Genomic DNA, 23549 nt, shown 5'->3' with positions numbered 1-23549 from the left:
AGAAAGTGTCCAGTACATTGGAATCCTCCTGGTTCTTGAAATATTTGGTTATTATTACCATATTTTCCTTGGTCAGATAGGGTCCTTCTTAGATGCATTTCAGACTGTAAGACTCATTGATCAAGCGGTATTTCCATTTCCTACATCATTGATATTGACCTAACCCTGAACTGGTACTTTGTTTTTTCATTATTGTCGATGTTGAGCTGATCATATCGCTGTTAGCCTATTGGTTACTGTGATGTTATTCCACATGTGTGTTCTGTTTTTTACAACCCCTACTCACAGGTTACTCAGATCTCCTAAGACAATAAAGCTCAGTGGACAGTCAATCCCAAACTCAGGTGGGCAAAGCCAGACAGAGAGACTGCTACCTGAGCCCCCCCACTGACATCCCTAGACCCACAGCCAGGATCCAGGCTCACTCCCACTCCTACTCCCACCCCCACTCTTACTCTCACCACTAACCACAGCATTAACCCCGCCTCCAAGCACAGTGGCACAGACTTCCAGTCTAGCATACTGGAGACTGGCCACACATGTGCCAACGCATATCCTTAAGACAGCCCCCCACCGTCCACCTCAACATCAACCTCAACACCTCTCCCTTTCCTGCAACAGTCACCAGGACGTGGTAATCACCATAACCTCACCCTGTAGCGGTCCTGGGCCCCAATGGAAGCCCCAGTCTACAGATGGATACAGGCCTAATGCTAACGTACCGCTTAGGAACACCATCCTCGTCAAACCTGACTCCCACCCACCCAAGCACTCACTCCTTCCACCATGACGGTTGGGCACAGCTCGCTTTGGTTCCACAGGCTGCTGTGTCTCCACCAAGCCCAGGTTGGGGCTCTCGCTGCAAGTAGGGCTTCCAAGGGATGCACCTCTCTCCCAAGGCAGCAGAGAACCACTGCACCTCTGGCACCAGGAGAACGCCCCATGGCACAGTGAAAACCGCATTGTCATGCAGTATGATGATGAGGATGGTCACACGTCTACTTGCACCTCCTAGACGCAATGCTCCTCCGGCTCCTACACAGTGCTGCCCTCTATAGGTAAAACAATGATGGGAGCTGGGCAGTGACAGAACCGCACAGAGATTTACCTCCATGCAGAGAAGCAGCTCTGAGGGCTACCTAGCACAGATGAGTAGAGAGAAACAATTGAAATGAGAGAGACACTTACAAGGTGTGTGTGTGTTAATCTGTAATTGCCACACTAACTAGCCAGGCTAGTGTTACATTTCTCAATATGGTTACTGGGCTAATTACAGTACACAACAGCCATTTGCCTAATCTCAAAGGGCATAATCAGTCACACAAGTCACACAAACAATGTGCTTTGACGATAGATGATATCCTCACATTCTCCTTTACAAACGGAACTACTAAAGGAGGGGCCCTTTAGTGGCAACGAATGCAAAACAGCAGGTTAATAATGAACAATTATTGTCTAATTCCTGTAAGATGCACAACCTTTTACTGCAGTGGAATAAATCAGGGACACGTAATGTTTCTTGTAGTGTTTCAGTGCGCACTGAAAATTTGTTATATTTCTTTGCCGTCATAAAGATTTTCCACTATCCTTCGTTTTTGGTATTTTTGATACTCCCTGACTGTCTAGCTTTAATTTAGGTGATTATTAGCGAGCTGGTCACAGTCGATTTAGTCATTTTAAAGTATATTGAGTTTGTCCTCCCCCCACAGTGGTTTAATTTTTTAAATCAAACCACCCGCTGTCCAGATTTAACCCCCTCACAGGCCGGAATCCAGTTGTTAGAAAATAAGGTGAATAAAAGAGAGCAAGTGAGGCAAAGACGTCCATTTGCATGTAATGGCGGCCTCTTTGTCATTCACCAGCAGGTGTGTTCCACTGATGAACAGAGAAAGTCAGCCCCGTAAGGTAGTGTAGCACAGACTGCAGACATCTACATACAGTAGTAGATATTCACTTTAAGACAAAACACTCAGTTAATGTTATAACGAAACTACTATTTTTTATTTAGTAGGTAGCTAACGTAAATAGATACTCTACTGATAGTTAAGGTACCAATTAGTTAGAGAAAATTTATTTTATCACATTACCATATTTTAAGCATAGATTGGAAACCCAGTGATAGTAGTACGGGCCAGTGTATGAAAGGATATCGATAGGTAATTGATGCTCTTTTCGATGGTTACGTTTGCCAAGTTTGGATCTGACTAGTTTTTTTCCCCTAACCCATCAGTGTATGTGTATTTAGAGGTCATTTTACACCACAATTGCCACTTGCCTCTCCGCCTGCCCCTTTTCTCTCCATGTATCCCCACTTTGCCATGTTCACCATCATCTGACAAGATTACAGGGTAGATTTGTAAAACACCCCAATGTGAAGGGTATCACAAAAGTGAAAGCGGATGAGAGTGGGGAGGGGGTTGAAAAGAAAGAAAGATAAAAACAAAACAAGAAGCCGTCCCACAGTGTCCATGACCAATGGCTAATTCCAAAGTGGCCTGAGCCCCTAAAAGGAGCCAGTCTGATCTGGAATGATTAGTCCCCTATTGTCTGGGGCAGCTTGTGGATTGCTTCTCGAGTGCACCTCAGACGTACATAGCGGATTAAGGCGCTTACCCTCTCTCTCTGCCTAAGAGAGAGAGCATCTCTGTCAACCTGTCCCTTGGACTCCACTCCCCAGGGTGCAATACACACTCCCTCTTTATACTAAAAGACCCAAACATACAGGCACTTAGGAGTGACCAGTGTAAAGGAAAAATGTTATATTTTTCTACTTAGGCAGGCATCTTTTCCGGAACCAAGTCTAATGTATGTGTGTGTTTCTCATCACCTGCCTGTATAATAACTATACTCTAGTAATATTGTCACAATCTTGGAAATGAGCGGACCAAGGCGCAGCGTGAGTATAATTCCACATATTTAAGTGAAACTAACAAAACAAAATAACAAAACTTACAAAGACCGTGAGGACGTAGTGCCCAAACACACTAATACAAACAACATCCCACAAATGCAGGTGGGGAAAAAGCCTACCTAAATAGGATCCCCAATTAGAGGCAACGATTACCATCTGCCTCTATTTGGGAACCACACAAACCACCAACTTAGAAATCTATAAACTAGATAACCTCCCCAGTCACGCTCTGATCTAAACACCATAGAGAACCGAGGGCTCTCTATGGTCAGGGTGTGACAGTATCCCCCCCAAAGGTGCGGACTCCGGCCCCAAAACCTGAAACCAAATGGGGAGGGTAGGGGGGGTGACTAGTGTCGGTGGCGGCTCCGGTGCGGGTCTTTGCCCCCGCCCAGACCACGGGTCCGGCCATGGAGCCAGGTAGAACGCCGTGCCCGGACTGGGCATCGGCGCAGAGTAGGACCACGGCCATGGAGCTAGGTTGGACGCCGCACCCGGACTGGGCACCGGCGCCGAGGAAGGCTCCGGCCATGGAGCGAGGTTGGCCGCCGTGCCTGGATTGGGCATCAGCGCAGAGGAAGGCTCCCACCCTGGAACAGGACTGGACGCCTTGCCTGGAAGCTCCGGGACCGTCGCCGTGAGATTCCGGACTGTGGACCATCACCGGAAGGTTCTGGACCGTGGACAGTCGCCGGGAGGTTCAGGACCGGGAACCGTCGCCGGAAGCTCTGGACTGTAAACTGTCGCCGGAAGCTCTGGACTGTGAATGCGCACTGGAGACCTAGTGCGTGGAGCCGGTACAGGTGGCACCGGACTGGTTACACGCACTTCAGGGCAAGTGCGAGGAGCAGGCACAGGACGTACCAGACTGGGGAGGCGCACTTCAGGGCGAGCGCAGGAAGCTGACACAGGACGTACCGGACTGGGAAGGCGCACTGGAGGCCAGATGCGTGAAACCGGTGCAGATGGTACCGGACTCGTGTCACGCTCTTCAGCACGCCTGTACGGCAGCATTCTCATCGCTACCACCTCTCTCCAGAATCTTTCATCAAATTCCTCCTCCGACTCCCAAACAGGCTCTGGCACCCTCCTCTGCTCGACCGCCAGCTCCATGTGCCCCCTCCCCCAAAACATCTTGGGGTTTCTGTGGCTGTGGTCCCCGGTGTCGTCGCTGTCCGTCCATGCTCCTTGGCGACTCCCGCCAAGGAAGGGTCTCATGTCCTCCCAAGTCCAAAACTTCCTTACCTCATTTTCACGCTGCTTGGTCCTTTGCTGGTGGGATATTCTGTCACGATCTTGGAAATGAGCGGACCAAGGCGCAGCGTGAGTATAATTCCACATATTTAAGTGAAACGAACGAAACAAAATAACAAAACTTACAAAGACCGTGAGGACGTAGTGCCCAAACACACTAACACAAACAACATCCCACAAATGCAGGTGGGGAAAAAGCCTACCTAAATATGATCCCCAATTAGAGGCTACGATTACCATCTGCCTCTAATTGGGAACCACACAAACCACCAACCTAGAAATCTATAAACTAGATAATCCCCCCAGTCACATTCTGACCTAAACACCATAGAGAACCGATGGCTCTCTATGGTCAGGGCGTGACAAATATTTAGCATTTACCTGTGTGTGTGTGTGTGTGTGTGTGTGTACATGTATTGTCTTAGGCCTCCTCCCTAAAGGACTACAAGCAGCTGTTTCAGGACGTGAATCTTGGCTGCCTTGGGCCTGATTACACCACCACAGAACTTACAATGTGCCTCTTCCCACCTTATAAGCAGTAGCCATACCATCATAATAATATGGTTGTGTGGCTTCCAGCAATCCTGTACACTATGCTTTACTTCATTCAGCAATCTTAAATTGAACATTTGAAGAAATTATAACTTTTAACACGTATAACTTGAAACACATATTTAACTTTAACACTTAAACAATAAGTGTTTGTTTTAATAAAACAGTTATAAAACAGACAACAGCAATGACTACCCACAAATCCATTTACCCAGTTAATTTTATTTGGCTGATGATCTTCAATAGTCTCTTTGTGCTTCCATTATCCCCCGCCCCTCTGTCCCTGTTTCTCATTAATGACTTGCCTCATTCTGAACAGATTAAATTGGATTTACAAAGCAAATGAGAGTATCCCTGGAAGGTTGAGTGGTATTTGGGGTCTGATGTATCTTTTGTTAATCCCTGAGAGTAAAAAGTGAGCATGTATGGCCAATTTGCACTAGATTGAGGCTGCCTCTGTCTCTAGGGCCGGCCCTATTAGTGAATGATATGTGTAAATGTTGATAGGCCCGCTGAATGGTTTGTTGTATTTGGTTTTGTCGGGCGGTGTGGAGAGGCTCCGCCAAGGTATACACAAAGAGAATAGGGCCTTAAGGGAGAAATGGCTCAGTTAATTAAACCCACTCTTTTGTAATCTCCCCCTCTGCTCTCGCTCTCTGTTCTTTCACAACATGGCCCAGGACAAGAAAATGAGACGACAGAAGCTGTATTCAAATGTGATCCGTGAGCAGAACAAGAAGATAAGTAGGATTACCTTTTGCCGGACGCCAAGAACCCATTGGGCAGTGACAACAAGGACAACATGGTTCCCAGAAGGAAGGTAACAGAGAGAGAGACCGAGAGAGAATCAGAGAGAGAGAGAGAGAGAGAGATAGAGAGAAAATTACTTAGAGGTGAAGAGACAGAGACAGACAGAGAGAGAGAGTTAAAGAAAGAAAAAACAAACAGAAAGAGAGAGAGAGTACATTGCTTCATAACAAGTTCATCCATCTCATCCCAGTTTCCTCAGTCAATTTGTCCATCATCTGTCAGCTTCAGTGTATTGCAACTCCAGTCCACACTTTTAGTTATTTACAGTACCAGTCAAAAGTTTGGACACACCTGCTCATTCAAGGGTTTTTCTTTATTTTTTAATTTTTTTTTCTACATTATGGAATAAAAGTGAAGACATCAAAACTATGAAATAACACATATGGAATCATGTAGTAACCAACATTACCCTTAATGATCGGCCCCTTTAAAAAAAATGTTCACCTAAAATGACGTACCCAAATCTAACTGCCTGTAGCTCAGGACCTGAAGCATGTATATACATATTCTTGATACCATTTGAAAGGAAACACTTTGAAGTTTGTGGAAATGTGAAATTAATGTAGGAGAATAAAACACATTAGATATCGTAAAAGATAATACAAACAAATAAACATGATTTTTCAACAACAAAAATTATCTTTGAAATGCAAGAGAAAGGCCATACATTCAGATAGGATTTTTAGGTGTAATTTAGATGTTGTCCACAAGATGGCAGCAGTGTGTGTGCAAAGTTTCATACTAATCCAGTGAAGAATTACAACACTACACAACATTTTGTATCAGGTCTGCCAGGAGTTTGCCCAAATGTGAGAAATTGGTCAATTTATAAATTTTCAAGTACATAAAAATACAAAAAATTTAACTAGGCAAGTCAGTTAAGAACAAAATATTATTTATAATGACGGCCTACCCCGGCCAAACCCTAACCCGGATGATGCTGGGCCAATTGTCAAATCAAATCAAATTTTATTTGTCACATACACATGGTTAGCAGATGTTAATGCGAGTGTAGCGAAATGCTTGTGCTTCTAGTTCCGACAATGCAGTAATAACCAACAAGTAATCTTCTAACAATTCCAAAACTACTGTCTTATACACACAAGTGTAAGGGGATAAAGAATATGTACATAAAGATATATGAATGAGTGATGGTACAGAGCGGCATAGGCAAGATACAGTAGATGGTATTGAGTACAGTATATACATATAGAGATGAGTATGTAAACAAAGTGGCATAGTTCAAGTGGCTAGTGATACATGTGTTACATAAAGATGCAGTAGATGATATAGAGTACAGTATATACGTATACACATGAGATGAATAATGTATGGTATGTACAGTGCCTTGCGAAAGTATTCGGCCCCCTTGAACTTTGCGACCTTTTGCCACATTTCAGGCTTCAAACATAAAGATATAAAACTGTATTTTTTTGTGAAGAATCAACAACAAGTGGGACACAATCATGAAGTGGAACAACATTTATTGGATATTTCAAACTTTTTTAACAAATCAAAAACTGAAAAATTGGGCGTGCAAAATTATTCAGCCCCTTTACTTTCAGTGCAGCAAACTCTCTCCAGAAGTTCAGTGAGGATCTCTGAATGATCCAATGTTGACCTAAATGACTAATGATGATAAATACAATCCACCTGTGTGTAATCAAGTCTCCGTATAAATGCACCTGCACTGTGATAGTCTCAGAGGTCCGTTAAAAGCGCAGAGAGCATCATGAAGAACAAGGAACACACCAGGCAGGTCCGAGATACTGTTGTGAAGAAGTTTAAAGCCGGATTTGGATACAAAAAGATTTCCCAAGCTTTAAACATCCCAAGGAGCACTGTGCAAGCGATAATATTGAAATGGAAGGAGTATCAGACCACTGCAAATCTACCAAGACCTGGCCGTCCCTCTAAACTTTCAGCTCATACAAGGAGAAGACTGATCAGAGATGCAGCCAAGAGGCCCATGATCACTCTGGATGAACTGCAGAGATCTACAGCTGAGGTGGGAGACTCTGTCCATAGGACAACAAACAGTCGTATATTGCACAAATCTGGCCTTTATGGAAGAGTGGCAAGAAGAAAGCCATTTCTTAAAGATATCCATAAAAAGTGTTGTTTAAAGTTTGCCACAAGCCACCTGGGAGACACACCAAACATGTGGAAGAAGGTGCTCTGGTCAGATGAAACCAAAATTGAACTTTTTGGCAACAATGCAAAACGTTATGTTTGGCGTAAAAGCAACACAGCTGAACACACCATCCCCACTGTCAAACATGGTGGTGCTGCAGCATCATGGTTTGGGCCTGCTTTTCTTCAGCAGGGACAGGGAAGATGGTTAAAATTGATGGGAAGATGGATGGAGCCAAATACAGGACCATTCTGGAAGAAAACCTGATGGAGTCTGCAAAAGACCTGAGACTGGGACGGAGATTTGTCTTCCAACAAGACAATGATCCAAAACATAAAGCAAAATCTACAATGGAACGGTTCAAAAATAAACATATCCAGGTGTTAGAATGGCCAAGTCAAAGTCCAGACCTGAATCCAATCGAGAATCTGTGGAAAGAACTGAAAACTGCTGTTCACAAATGATCTCCATCCAACCTCACTGAGCTCGAGCTGTTTTGCAAGGAGGAATGGGAAAAAATTTCAGTCTCTCGATGTGCAAAACTGATAGAGACATACCCCAAGCGACTTACAGCTGTAATCGCAGCAAAAGGTGGCGCTACAAAGTATTAACTTAAGGGGGCTGAATAATTTTGCACGCCCAATTTTTCAGTTTTTGATTTGTTAAAAAAGTTTGAAATATCCAATAAATGTCGTTCCACTTCATGATTGTGTCCCACTTGTTGTTGATTCTTCACAAAAAAATACAGTTTTATATCTTTATGTTTGAAGCCTGAAATGTGGCAAAAGGTCGCAAAGTTCAAGGGGGCCGAATACTTTCGCAAGGCACTGTAAACATTATATTAGGTAGCATTGTTTAAAGTGGCTAGTGATATATTTTACATCATTTCCCATCAATTCCCATTATTAAAGTGGCTGGAGTTGAGTCAGTGTGTTGGCAGCAGCCACTCAATGTTAGTGGTGGCTGTTTAACAGTCTGATGGCCTTGAGATAGAAGCTGTTTTTCAGTCTCTCGGTCCCAGCTTTGATGCACCTGTACTGACCTCGCCTTCTGGATGATAGCGGGGTGAACAGGCAGTGGCTCGGGTGGTTGTTGTCCTTGATGATCTTTATGGCCTTCCTGTAACATCGGGTGGTGTAGGTGTCCTGGAGGGCAGGTAGTTTGCCCCCGGTGCTGCGTTGTGCAGACCTCACTACCCTCTGGAGAGCCTTACGGTTGTGGGCGGAGCAGTTGCCGTACCAGGCGGTGATACAGCCCGCCAGGATGCTCTCGATTGTGCATCTGTAGAAGTTTGTGAGTGCTTTTGGTGACAAGCCAAATTTCTTCAGCCTCCTGAGGTTGAAGAGGCGCTGCTGCGCCTTCTTCACGATGCTGTCTGTGTGGGTGGACCAATTCAGTTTGTCTGTGATGTGTATGCCGAGGAACTTAAAACTTGCTACCCTCTCCACTACTGTTCCATCGATGTGGATAGGGGGGTGTTCCCTCTGCTGTTTCCTGAAGTCCACAATCATCTCCTTAGTTTTGTTGACGTTGAGTGTGAGGTATTTTCCTGACACCACACTCCGAGGGCCCTCACCTCCCTGTAGGCCGTCTCGTCGTTGTTGGTAATCAAGCCTATCACTGTTGTGTCGTCCGCAAACTTGATGATTGAGTTGGAGGCGTGCGTGGCCACGCAGTCGTGGGTGAACAGGGAGTACAGGAGAGGGCTCAGAACGCACCCTTGTGGGGCCCCAGTGTTGAGGATCAGCGGGGTGGAGATGTTGTTGCCTACCCTCACCACCTGGGGGCGGCCCGTCAGGAAGTCCAGTACCCAGTTGCACAGGGCGGGGTCGAGACCCAGGGTCTCGAGCTTGATGACGAGCTTGGAGGGTACTATGGTGTTAAATGCCGAGCTGTAGTCGATGAACAGCATTCTCACATAGGTATTCCTCTTGTTCAGATGGGTTAGGGCAGTGTGCAGTGTGGTTGAGATTGCATCGTCTGTGGACCTATTTGGGCGGTAAGCAAATTGGAGTGGGTCTAGGGTGTCAGGTAGGGTGGAGGTGATATGGTCCTTGACTAGTCTCTCAAAGCACTTCATGATGACGGAAGTGAGTGCTACGGGGCGGTAGTCGTTTAGCTCAGTTACCTTAGCTTTCTTGGGAACAGAAACAATGGTGGCCCTCTTGAAGCATGTGGGAACAGCAGACTGGGATAGGGATTGATTGAATATGTCCGTAAACACACCAGCCAGCTGGTCTGCGCATGCTCTGAGGGCGCGGCTGGGGATGCCGTCTGGGCCTGCAGCCTTGCGAGGGTTAACACGTTTAAATGTTTTACTCACCTCGGCTGCAGTGAAGGAGAGGCCGCATGTTTTGGTTGCAGGCCGTGTCAGTGGCACTGTATTGACCTCAAAGCGGGCAAAAAAGTTATTTAGTCTGCCTGGGAGCATCCTGGTCCGTGACGGGGCTGGTTTTCTTTTTGTAATCCGTGATTGACTGTAGACCCTGCCACATACCTCTTGTGTCTGAGCCGTTGAATTGAGATTCTACTTTGTCTCTATACTGACGCTTAGCTTGTTTGATTGCCTTGCTGAGGGAATAGCTACACTGTTTGTATTCGGTCATGTTTCCGGTCACCTTGCCCTGATTAAAAGCAGTGGTTCGCGCTTTCAGTTTCACGCGAATGCTGCCATCAATCCACAGTTTCTGGTTTGGGAATGTTTTAATCGTTGCTATGGGAACGACATCTTCAACGCACGTTCTAATGAACTCGCACACCGAATCAGCGTATTGGTCAATGTTGTTGTCTGACGCAATACGAAACATATCCCAGTCCATGTGATGGAAGCAGTCTTGGAGTGTGGAATCAGATTGGTCGGACCAGCGTTGAACATACCTCAGCGTGGGAGTTTCTTGTTTTAGTTTCTGTCTGTAGGCAGGGATCAACAAAATGGAGTCGTGGTCAGCTTTTCCGAAAGGGGGGCGGGGCAGGGCCTTATATGCGTCGCGGAAGATAGAATAGCAGTGATTCAAGGTTTTGCCAGCCCTGGTTGCGCAATCGATATGCTGATACAATTTAGGGAGTCTTGTTTTCAGATTAGCCTTGTTAAAATCCCCAGCTACAATGAATGCAGCCTCAGGATGTATGGATTCCAGTTTGCAAAGAGTCAAATAAAGTTCGTTCAGAGCCATCGATGTGTCTGCTTGTGGGGGAATATATACGGCTGTGATTATAATCGAAGAGAATTCCCTTGGTAGATAATGCGGTCGACATTTGATTGTGAGGAATTCTAAATCAGGTGAACAGAAGGACTTGAGTTCCTGTATGCTTTTGTGACCACACCACATCTCGTTAGCCATAAGGCATACGCCCCCGCCCCTCTTCTTACCAGAAAGATGTTTGTTTCTGTCGGTGTGTGGAGAAACCAGCTGGCTGCACCGACTCCGATAGCGTCTCTCCAGTGAGTGTACCACCCTATGGGACTCCCGCCCTATGGGACTCCCAATCACGACTAGTTGTGATACAGCCTGGAATCAAACCAGAGTCTGTAGTGACGCCTCTAGCACTGAGATGCATTACCTTAGACTGCTGCGCCACTTAGGAGCCCAACTATAGAGAACATACAAAAATGCTATGGTAATAAAAATTGTACGTTTACACCTCCAGAAATGTCATACATGATGGATCATTAGCTTTCCTACAGAAAAGACACTAACCTCCACACATCTAGATGGCGGGGGCGGGTGGAGCCAGCAGTGGGGTCAAACTGTAGAACCCAGTTCCAACATTTGAATATAAAACTAGATTTTTTTCAAACAAAACTATGCTACATTTTATCTCTGGGACCTCAGGATGACAAATCAGAGCAAGATTACTGAAAGTAAGTACATTATTTACCTTCAGAGGTAAATGTAGCAAACCAGTTGCCGTGATAAAAGCGTTTCGTTGTTGTGCACTCAAACAATAGCATGGTATTTTTTTGTTGTAACAGCTACTGTAAATTGGACACTGCAGTTAGATTAACAAGAATTTAAGCTTTTATTTTTTATTTTACTAGGCAAGTTAGTTAAGAACAAATTCTTATTTACAATGACAACCTACCCTAACCCGGACGACGCTGGGCCAATTGTGATTCCAGTTGTGGTACAGCCTGGAATTTAACCAGGGCCTGTAGTGACGCCTCTAGCGCTGAGATGCATTGCCTTAGAATGCTGCGCCCCTCGGGAGCTTTTTGCCCAAATACGTTATGTCTATGTCCTGGAATTGTCTGTTGTTTACAACGTCATTCTAGTCACATTATCGCGTATTGAGCAACAACCGTCCCGGATTAGGGACACCGATCCCTTAGAGGTTTTAAACAAATCAAAATATATTTTATATTTGAGATTCTTCAAAGTAGCCACTCTTTGCCTTGATGAGAGCTTTGCACACTCTTGACATTCTCTCAACCAGCTTCATGAGGAATGCTTTTTTCAACAGTCCTGAAGGAGTTCCCACATATGCTGAGCACTTGTTAGCTGCTTTTTCTTCATTCTGCGGTCCAACTCATCCCAAACCATCTCAATTCGGTTGAGGTCGGGTGATTGTGGAGGCCAGGTCATCTGTTGCAGCACTCCATCACTCTCCTTGGTCAAATAGCCCTTACACAGCCTGGAGGTGTTTTGGGGTCAGTGTCCTGTTGAAAAAATTGTAGTACCACTAAGCGCAAACTAGATGGGATGGCGTATCGCTGCAGAATGCTGTGGTAGTTATGCTGGTTAAGTGTGCCTTGAAATCTAAATAAATCACTGACAGTGTCACCAGCAAAGCACTCCCACACCATAACACCTCCTCCATGCTTCAAGGTGGGAACCACTCATGCGGAGATCATCCATTCACAAATAGACTCACAAAGACACGGCAGTTGGAACCAAAAATCTCAAGTTTGGACTCATCAGACCAAAGGATAGATTTCCACCAGTCTAATGCCAATTGTTTGTGTTTCTTGGCCCAAGCAAGTCACTTCTTGGGGCAGCAGGTAGCCTAGTGGTTAGAGCATTGGGTCAGTAACTAAAAGGTTGCTGGATCAAATCCCAGAGATGACAAGGTAAAAGTCTGAACAACGCAGTTAACCCACTGTTCTCTGGTAGGCTATCATTGTAAATAAGAATTTGTTCTTAACTGACTTGCCTAGTTAAATAAAATAAAAATATTCTTATTGGTGTCCTTTAGTAGTAGTTTCTCTGCAGTAATTCGACCATGAATGCCTGATTCATTCAGTCTCCTCTGAACAGTTGATGTTGTGATGTGTATGTTACTTGAAGCATTTATTTGGGCTGCAATCTCAGGTGCAGTTAACTCTAATGAACTTATCCTTTGCAGCAGAGGTAACTCTGGGTCTTCCTTTCCTGTGGCAGTCCTCATGAGAGCCAGTTTCCTCATAGCGCTTGATGTTTTTTGCGACTGCACTTGAAGAAACTTTCAAAGTTCTTGAAATGTTCCGTATTAACTGACCTTCATGTCTTAAGTAATGATGGACTGTCGTTTCTCTTTGCTTATTTGAAGTGTTCTTGCCATAATATGGACTTCGTATTTTACCAAATAGGGCTATTTTCTGTAAACCATCCGTACTTTGTCATAACACAACTGATTGGCTCAAACACATTAAGAAAGAAAGAAATTCCACAAATTAACAAGGCACACCTGCTAATTGGAATGCATTCCAGGGGACTACCTCATGAAGCTGGTTGAGAGAATGCCAAGATTGTGAAAAGCTGTCAAGGAAACGGGTGGCTACTTTGAATAATCTCAAATATAAAATATATTTTGATTTGTTTAACATGATTCCATGTGTTATTTCATAGTTTTGATGTCTTCACTATTATTCTACAATGTAAAAAAGTATTGAAAATAAACAAAAACCCTGGAATGAGTAGGTGTGTCCAGACTTTTGACTGGCACCTATAACAATTAAATCCCCATGCACTGAGATTGTGAGTCTGAGAACGATTACGGACACGTCAACATTCTGTCGCAAAGTTGAATTGCCAAGTTCACTCAGCCATATGAAAGCCTAGTTGTTTATCAGCTCTTGCAGGTGTACCTTTCCCTCCCCCTCCATCTCCAAACTATTCTTCTGTAACACTTTACTTAAAGCCTACAGGTATAATGCTTTATTACTTGCTATAAGCATGAGCTTTTCTGTCATCTTAAGTCTTTATAGCAAATGTTCAATTGACTCAAGGTGGCTGTTATTTAGTCAATGGGCCTGATATAGGAAATTATAAGAGCACCATACAGTCTTACAATCAATTATAATGGTATTATACTGCATAGTCATTATACCTGTCAGTGATAAATCAAATGTTACCTTTATTTCCATTGTGTTTCAGGCCCTGGAGTATGCCAGGTGCATGCTGTGGCCCAAGGTGGCGCCCCTGCCTCAGCAGACCAAGACCAGAGAGCCAGAGTGGGCCCAGGAGGGCCCCAGGGGCCACACTCGCCTCCTGGAGGGCTTCGACATATCCCAGCTGGCCACACTGGAGGCCCTGAGGAAACGGCGAGAGCAGGAGAAACAGACCGTGGCCCACTTCAAGGTGGTGCACACCATCTGACACTACGCCGGCCCAGTTACTTTACAACACACTGGAGTCACGAAACAACAGGTTTCCCCTTACAGCTGACATGGCCATTTAACTTTTGGGGAAAGGCAGTATATGGACTATATATTAATATACCTTATTGAAGTTTGAATAATATGCAAATGTTTGTACACATTTCAGATAAATAATGCTCTTGCTATTGACAATGATTCCACAATTCCTTGAATATCTCTCTGCTAATATTCCTTACAATTGCTCATGAGTCATGACTTGAGTGCACATGACCTGAAAATGTTTAATACAGCTGCTCAAGTCAATTCAGGCATAACACATATGGTTTGTTGTTGTACAATACTACACATACAGTGTTAATAGTACAATACTATATACAATCTGAGAGAACATGTACACCTTCTAAAGCTTTGTGTAGGTTGTTTGATGACAAGGAATCGGCAACTGAGTACAAAGACCATGGCTAGACCATTGGTAGAGATCTAATGGTCAAATTGTTGTCATAATGACAAAGGACACTTATGGAAACACTAAAAACATGGTGCTCTCCGCCTTTTCTCTTTTTTTTTTTAGTTTTGATAGCACTCGACATTGAAACATCCTTTGTAAATTCAACAATACATCATTAAATTGGAAAGCTTTTGGTACTGCGGGCTATATTGTCTCATTTTTGGGGGGTACTAGTCGGTAATTCACACGTTGGCATTTTATCCACATTTCCAATTTGCCCCCTTTCACCCTCTCACGCACCTGGTTGCTGCTGTTAATCTGAAATAATCTGCTCTTTTTGTTCTGTGCCTGATTATTTTCTCCCTGTATCCCCCAGTCTCTACTTCCAGATACAAATGAGTCAAACAAAGATGACCCTTTGAAGCCCACCTGATTAGGGCTCCGTAAACTAGTGATAATTTTCCCACCAATAAAACAAATCTCAAGCACCCCCCATTTCTTTAATAGAACCGTCAGATCATTATAAAAGAGCTATTTACTCCTATGTAATATTTTAATTTGATTATAGTCTCTATTTAACCCATCATGGCGTCTTTGATGCACTGTGTTTTTAGTGTTTAAGCCTCAGATGCGTGGGGGTAATAATAAATACCGGACCTTTTGAATTAATGAGAAACACTGCCTATCCAGACCAACTCTCTTTGCATCTTTCCCCCCACCCCTCTTTTGCCATAGAAATCCAGTTAATTGAAGGAGTCTCTCACCACCACACATGAAGGGGGCTAAATTAGCATCCCTTTCTGCCGATTGGAATAGCCGGGGCAGACGCGCACGCTTTGATGTGAGGACAGCGCCTAAGTAGGCGGCAGGCCCCTGAAAATGAGCTGATGGCCCCACTATTAGGCCCAAATGCAGATGCATCCATGTGTTGCAAAACGCTTAATCTTTTAATTGATCACCTTCCGCACAGCCTATTCTCTTCAACGCTTTTTATTTTCTCAGTAAATCTGCATCACGTTTTGAAAACGACATGATTTGCTTTTCAAAGGGCGGGAGAGTGCTGTGTATCCTGTTTGGATGAGCCTGTTAATGTAAACCTTCTAAATTGATGGGGAGCTGCCTCCTGGTGCACATTTAAATGACTGAATAAATTAAATAATAGCTGGTATTGATGATTTTGGCCTGTGTGCGTGTGAGTGCGTACGTGTGTGTGTGGGTATGGTGTGTACACATGTGCATGCTTTTAAAGGCTAAGGCCCAGAAGGCTAAGGCCGGCTCTGACTGCAAGTGTGGGTATAGATGTGGGTACACAGACCCGCTAGACACTGCGGCCCCTCATGATGAGTTCAGATTTTTGTGGCCATCAAAGTTGCCCATGCCTGCTATAGATGATCACAGTTCACTAATTGAGCTATGAACGATGACCATTGAAGTTCCATTACGTTCTGATCAAACCAATGTGTTCCCAGTGGTACCCTGAGCAGTGCTCTGGCCAGGTTCTCCATGATTAGGTTTTTGGTCTCAGGGATGACCTCTATGGATTGGAATCCACCCACTCACTCTTGTTACACTACTACTTTGGGTGTGCCAGGTCATCTAGAGGTTAGAGAGGCGGTGCAGCAACCGGAGGGTCGTCAGTTCAAATCCCAAGTCTGATAGGAAAATCTTGTGGCAAGTGGCATGCGGAAATCCATTGCACACTTGAGCAAAGCACCTAACCCATAATCTGCTCCAGGGGCAGACCCTGGCATGCAACTCCTTGGTGTAGGTGTTTGTGCTTCTCTGGGGTTTGGGTTAAAAGGCAAATTGTCTGAAAAGAAAATGGATAAGAAAGTATGTTTCTACTAGAGGTGATACCCAAAGGAAAAATGTAGCACTCATTGCCATAGCAGAAGAAATTGGCGTAGTTACTCAAATGTAAATCATTATATTTCTATGTTTACTCACCTGTAGGCCTAAAGGGTAGTGTTTGCATGCTATTGGTGAGTATTATCTAAGGTGAGTATCTTCTAAGAATGTGTACAAACAACAAACCAATTCAATGGGCCAAAGGCCCTACTGATCCTTATCATATTCAGAGAAAATGAAAAATGGGTGTGTTACGAAGGAGTTACTTTCACCAAGACATGGACATTTTCAATATTGTGATTTAAAACTCCCAACAATTACTGTTGTGTTTCGATTAAAACATGCTATGTGTTATTACTGTAACATCTCTGTGTATCATTCATTATACAATGAAGCGCTATCAAATCCCTTAGCCTAATTTGTCCCAACCTTTTCTGTTTAAGGTCCAACGCAGCCATTTTTTAAAATCTCAATATCAAATCCTTTCTGGGTAACAGTTAAGTACCTTACTGCGATTGTTTTAAATTAAAATGATCAAGGCGGGGGTCAAAAATGGATGCATGGCAGAATATGATGCATTTGAACAACAGCATAAATACAATGAATTCACTTGTGCATGTCAAAAACAGAATGACCCCCTCCTACACATGCTGCCACTGTTTGGAACAGATTGATTATAACATTTAGAATGAGCAGCCAGCTCACAAAGGAAAGAGTGCACCAGGGAGAACGCAACAAGCATGCAGATGCAATAAGTGAAAACACATGATCTAACTGGGGATAGGTAGCTAATATAATGTCACAAAGCATGATGTGCTAGCCAGTTAACTTTCATTCTGAAATAGCTTAATATTTATGAGTTAGACAGATATTAGTTTAGATAGACTTGAAATTGGCATGGGAGCTAACATCAGCTAGCTGTAGCTTTCTAGCTGTTTATCAGTTAGATAACTGGTTAATTTGACCAAAAAAATCGACCAAACTATTTCTCAATATTTCTCAAAATGATTGTAACTGGCTAATTCATGTGATCATGCTTTGTGATACACCCTGTTTTATGCTGTTTTAGTCCACACAAAATGTCACCCTGCCACCTACAGTACAATATAACCTAATGAACACCACGGGGGAAACCATCAAATTTACCAGCCACATTCATGCTTTTTTGTCCTACCAGATCCGCGATGAGAAGGTTCAAGCTAGTGTATCCCTCTGTCCTTTGACTCTTGTTGGATGTAGATGACTGTTATGGCAGGCTTAAATGACTGTTATAATCGTTTATTTACAAGTTAATTACACCTTGCTTTTTGCTTTAGCGCCATCGGTACCTGATAGCGCAGATCTAGCCTCGCGTGCAGAAGTAAGCCATCTGGCTCTAGAGACTCATTGGGAGGGAGACTAGATCAGACCCAAAAGTTCTGAATGAGCGCACATGTGAATGACCAAGGACCGTGCATTTACTTTGACTGTTACATTTTATGCTATGAAATCCGGCCAAACAATCCAAGCAATGTTCGCACAGCCTATGTGCTCGTGGAGCTGCTGTTGCTGGCAGAGTCACTGAGGGGCAGAGTAGTTAGTAACATAACAGCTTGTTGTGAACAATATATTTTGCAAACAGAAAAATTTACACATTTACTGCACTCTTGAGCATTTAAAACACAAGCCATGAATTATATGTAGAGTTTTAATAATACAAAAATATAAAATCGACCTACTGGGCCACACTAAGATTTCATGAATCAATGCATATTGTTTTCAAGTGTGGCAGTGGTGTGCAAGAGCTGACAAAATTCCAGGACTGTAGGCTACTGAATTACTTGCTTTTATCCTGAAATCTTTCCTTACTTCCAGAAAAAAATTATGTTTTACAACATTCCTTAAATGTTCATAAAATTCTCTGAACAAATCAGCTGACTTGGGTGTCAAATGTTGTTTGTTTGGAGCTGGTGGCCTCAATTCATATTCTACCATGGAGAGGCAAAGACCAATGGTTGGTTTACTTGTAATTTCCCCAACATTGTGCACACATTATTTGAGTTAAATATCTGTCCAAATGTCTCCATTTAGCTTAGCATTCCAATTTTCCAAATGTCCCAAATTAGCTTACATTGAGCGCAATGTTTTTGTGACAGACCCATGTTTTCTTGAGCCAGCTGCTTGAATCAGTGGGCGAATTCTATTATGCTGAGCCGCTGGGCATCGGTCTATGGCCCTTGACGTGAACGGGCAAAACCTGTGAGGGAGGAGCACCTTTCCCAAATCGAAAGGTAATCTGCACAGATTGATCATGTTGTCAACAAGGCAGCATTGGGTATCGTCCAGAAACATACATCTCTTTCCCATAAAACGATTGTTTTCATTTTCTGATTAGTTTTCGTTGGGAAGACAGATAAAGCGTTTTTATCAAAATCAATCACTTTCGCATGTGAAAACACAGAATCCTACTCATGAATCATTGTGCTTAATTACGTCACTTTTGTTTTGAGCCGATTACGCCGTGGGCTTTGAAGGGGGCACTTTCACGCCAGAGATGCAGCCCGTTCCGAAACGAAAGCAATCAACTTTCATCCGGTGCAAAACACGCCTACCCGGGCGCCCGGGACAGATTATTCGAATCCCCTCACTGGTGCCGGTGTGCCTCATCAGCCTTTTGTGCGCGTCTTCTCTTACTGCTCCTTTCAAGACATGTGGTGATCCAGTAGGCCTAGCAGTAACCAATAATAGCCTAACTCAAGTTCAATAAAAGTCATGACAATGTTTATGAATAGCTACCGCTCTACGTTTACATGCAACAACTATTTGTTATTGTATGATGAAGTATTTATTTTATTCCACAGCGGGGTCCCAGCTACCAAGGCGTCTACCCCAGCATGAGCTAATTTAACAGATAGCCTCCGATTAACATCTCCTCCACTGCTAAGTGACTCCTGTAGTAGTGGTTTCTGGTCCATGGCCTCGTTTCCCAGAGCCTTCGTGGCGTTAAGATCTTACGATGTATCTTTGGTAGCCGAGCTGTTTAACATAGCCTTTGTTAGTAACGTGATTCTTAATTAAAAACCTTCACACATCTATGGGTGATCCAGACTATTCGTAGAGCAGCCAAAGTGCATCGTTAGATGCTGTTTTGCCCTTCTGCATCACTTTATCTACAGAAGATATCCGCTAAACATTGAATCAAGATTATTATATCTGTCTGACTGACCGCAATAATCTCAGAACGAAGTTGACTACAATTACAAAGCTCACAGTGTTTGCACTTGTTACAAAAAAAGTGAAAGATTAAACGATGCTTCAAATAAAAACCGACATGACTTCGTTAAACGATAAATTGGCTACATGTGCCTATTTCAATCTTATTGAGTTACATTTTGTCAATAGGCTACTGTCTGTAATTGTAGCTTCAATACGGTTCATGATGTGTGACAAGATGTGCGCAGTGATATGCCAATCTGTTAGTTAGTGCATTAGTATTGGGTAAGCATAATTAGCCGCCTCAATATTTGCAGCAACAGGTGGTAATATTTCTCTAGGAGCTGATCCTTCGTCGGTAATTTTGAATAATTATAATGTTAAGGTAGATTTGAATGGAGAAAGCTGATCTGAGAGCAGCGCTACTTTTCTTTCGAGCCTATCAATATCGACACATGGTCTAATGACGCACTTAGCGAACGGCTTCTCTACGTGCATGTTTGGGAAACACTGTTTAGCTCGTAAATAACGATGCATTGGGTAGCCTACGATCATCGAAATTCTTAAATTACACAGAAACTGGGAAACGAGGCCCTGATTCTTCAAGCAGGTGGGTTATTTTAGTAAAATGCTATTACAACTGACCTCTCAAGATACGGCCGGGGAATTTCCTGTAAGCCTAAGGTTGGCTATGTGAATGTCGAAAGGCCTATGCAAAATAATAGGCTACTTAAAAATATTCTTATAACCATAATTCGTAGCTATTATTAATTAATGATCATTATTCGAAATATTATTAAAGTACAAAGAGGTCGTAGAATCGGACTGCCAGGAAATAATCATTGGCTATAATTGCTTTTCAAAAGTAGGGTTCGGCATACTTCCGAAATATAATGAGTTATGGATAGGTAGTCCAAGAAACTATTTCAATGAAATACAAATATTCTATTCAAATAGTTAAATCTCTAGTGTCCTATAAAGATTGACTTATTGACTAATAACTAACTAATACTAAAGTATTAATGCCATTAAATTGAAACATTGGTCAGTTCATCCAAGTTTATAGGAAAATGCAACTGCAATCCCTTAGCCTAATAATAAACCGGCAAATGTACATGATAAATGGTACAGGCTAAACAATTAGTTATGTTTATCATGCACGTTTTAATAGTAAAGCAATAACACTTCAAAAGGCATATGCTGCAACATACTTCGATTACCAGAACGAAAGTGCAAAAAAAAGGGTAAAAATGTGACATGCTGAAATTAAGAGCTAAATTGTTTGTTTATCAAAGTAGGAACATACAAATGTATTTTCTCAGATTGTCTCCCAAAATAATCAACTGGTCCTGCATGGGTAAACGTAAGTCGTCTGCATAACTGGTGGCTTCAAACATTCACCAAAAAACTATCTTAAAATGAAAATGACTGTTTTTTGTTTGATTCGAAAATGATATTAATAATAATGATAATAATATCCTAATAATGAACATGGCTTCAGATTATATTTTGTAGGCCTATGTACAATTGTTTGACATGATGCATTTTACACAGCCACGGAAAATATAAATATAGACAGCCTAAAGGGAATGTGTAGTGAGTGACATATTACGCATATACGCTTGAATAAATAATACTTTGCATTATTGTCATTGATTTGTTTAAAAAAGCAATATATTTCATATGTAGCCTAAAATACACGATTCAATATTGACATTTACACTGGGTTATGGCTATTTGTTTTTAAAACAACTTGCCACTTGCACTATAGTGAACGTTCTGGCGAGCAAATATCATCCTCGATATCAACATCGTCCTCATTTTCCTCTAACATGTATGAGTCTGGGTCGATTCCACTGTTAACATCATCTGTGTTTTTTTCGTTGAGTTCACTCTCACTTGAGTTCTCCATGGATCTATCTATGTCATTCGGATTTTTCTGGTCGTCTTGTGTTTTCCTCAGTTGCTTTTTATGCTTCATCCTTCTGTTTTGAAACCATGTTTTCACCTGTGTGACAAAGGTGGAATATTTCATAAACTTGCTTTGCAGCACAATGCGACCATCCCGAAAGGTATGATTAGTGTGATGTAGTTTAGGTTTCTTACCTGGGTTTCTGAGAGACTTAACGCTGTTGCCAACTCCACTCGTTCTGGTGTGGATAGGTATCGTTGTATCTCAAATCTCTTTTCCAGACCAGATAGTTGCGAATCCGAGAAGACCGTTCTCGCCTTCCTTCGTCTGCAATGCTTGCCGGGTAACTCCGGATGATGCTGAAATAACCCCGGCATTTGCATCCCTGTGAAATATATGTCATTCAACATTGAAATTGCCACACAACTTTTGCAATTATATTAACAGTTTAATTGTTAAGTTAAATTCAATGTACTCCATGCAATTTCTCCACACTGTAGAATATTACTTTAGGCCTCGTTATATTTAGCATAACATTATATAATGGAGTATGATTTTTTTTCTGATTGAGTTGGATTTATTCGAACACGTTTTGCACTAACTTTTACGCATGAATTGGCCAATGTACCTGTTGCAAAACGCCCAAGACCACTCCATCGTTTTGTCAGGCTGTTAGGATTGGTAGACTACTAAAATGGAAATTATACATGCACCAACATTATGAAATAACATCCTTTTGGAATTAAATTATTATAGGCCTAATGAAATGTCGACGTTGTCTTAGCTGTTCTTGCACTCTGTAACTGCCTTCGCTTCATTGAATGCATGAACCAATCCAGTGCCTTCCTACTTACCAGACGTGAAGAAATACTGGTGATGGTCCGGCTTGTGTAGATGATGGTGCGGGTGAGGCGCTAGTATCGGAGTGGGCATCAGTGGGTATCCATATTCTAGGAGAGGCATCCGGGAAGCCAGAGAGCTTGAGAACGGCAAGTGGAATACCTCTCTCAGGGGCTTTGGTTTGTGTAATAAAATATCTTCGATGAAGAACGACGTTGACCTCTGGGCTGGCATCTGAGGCACCGGGGACGTGTAGTTCAGATTCATCTTATATCTCTGAAAACACCTTCACAATTGAGTCCGTGTGGTGTTGATTTTCTGTGCACCCTAACAAACCAAGGAAGAGAAGCACTAAACTTCTTGCCTCCGTCTCCTCAGTCTCAAACGCTAGAATGGTCGTCTGTGTGGCAGCCAGTGAGTGGTGCCAGGTAGATTAGCCTACTATTTATTCAGAGGGAGGTAGATTACTATTTATCCAAGTGGAGCGACTGTGGCAAATTATAAAACTGATTTGTAATCAGCCAATAGCACGCCGGTGGGGCGGAGAATGGAATTAGTTGTGTATGGATTAATGATTGTGACGACGGAGAGGGAGGGTCGCTCGCCATGGTGCTGAAACAGCCTTCCCACCGGAGCCCTGCAGTCTTTCCCTCCTGCACCTCAGTCAAACTTGCTTTCATTTGTCCCCTTTCCAGTGAATATAAACTATAGACATATATCCTACTGTTTTAAGCCGTTAGACTATTATTTATATTGTCATATTACCAGTGTTTTTTTTTAAATAAACAACATCAACGTTTACAACAAGGCATATGCTACACAATTAGGCAACACGAATGATTAACAACTGGAGGTGATTTGTATAACGTTTCACGTTCTATATGTAGCATGTTTAAATGACCTCAATAGGTGGGATTGCTGTTGGCATTCCCAAATATACGACAGAAAACATTTACTGATCTGAATAGCATTTTATTTTTGTGCAACAGTTCCTACCTGTTGTTTCCCTAATACCTAGTAGGGTGTCTGTCTCCTACTATCTTTTCATAGTCATCCCCCGGATCACTGATG

General features: G+C 42.9%; 1 protein-coding gene and 1 pseudogene across 1 annotated transcript; one reads left to right on the top strand and one right to left on the bottom strand.

Moving 5' to 3' along the window:
- Positions 1 to 539: 539 nt before the first annotated feature.
- Positions 540 to 14531, top strand: LOC139422471 (uncharacterized; annotated as a pseudogene).
- A 6960-nt stretch (positions 14532 to 21491) lies between these two features.
- LOC139422049 (brain-specific homeobox) lies at positions 21492 to 22745 on the bottom strand. The gene is made up of 3 exons (XM_071173187.1): positions 22493 to 22745; positions 21833 to 22023; positions 21492 to 21734 (listed from the first exon to the last, which is right to left on the bottom strand). The coding sequence occupies exons 1-3, from the start codon at positions 22743 to 22745 to the stop codon at positions 21492 to 21494; spliced, it is 687 nt and encodes a 228-aa protein (XP_071029288.1).
- Between the last annotated feature and the right edge of the window lie 804 nt (positions 22746 to 23549).

The sequence above is a fragment of the Oncorhynchus clarkii genome, chromosome 12 (assembly GCF_045791955.1).
Source record: "Oncorhynchus clarkii lewisi isolate Uvic-CL-2024 chromosome 12, UVic_Ocla_1.0, whole genome shotgun sequence".
Lineage (NCBI taxonomy): Eukaryota > Metazoa > Chordata > Actinopteri > Salmoniformes > Salmonidae > Oncorhynchus > Oncorhynchus clarkii.
Note: the sequence above shows the minus strand (reverse complement) of the source record. Positions and strands in the feature narration are given on the sequence as shown.

Coding starts and splice junctions, on each gene's coding strand:
- LOC139422049 (XM_071173187.1), bottom strand. CDS start 22,745: ATGAATCTGAACTACACGTCCCCGGTGCCTCAGATGCCAGCCCAGAGG. Junction 22,024..22,492: donor CCAGTATTTCTTCACGTCTG/GTAAGTAGGAAG, acceptor TATATTTCACAG/GGATGCAAATGCCGGGGTTA. Junction 21,735..21,832: donor TAAGTCTCTCAGAAACCCAG/GTAAGAAACCTA, acceptor TTTGTCACACAG/GTGAAAACATGGTTTCAAAA.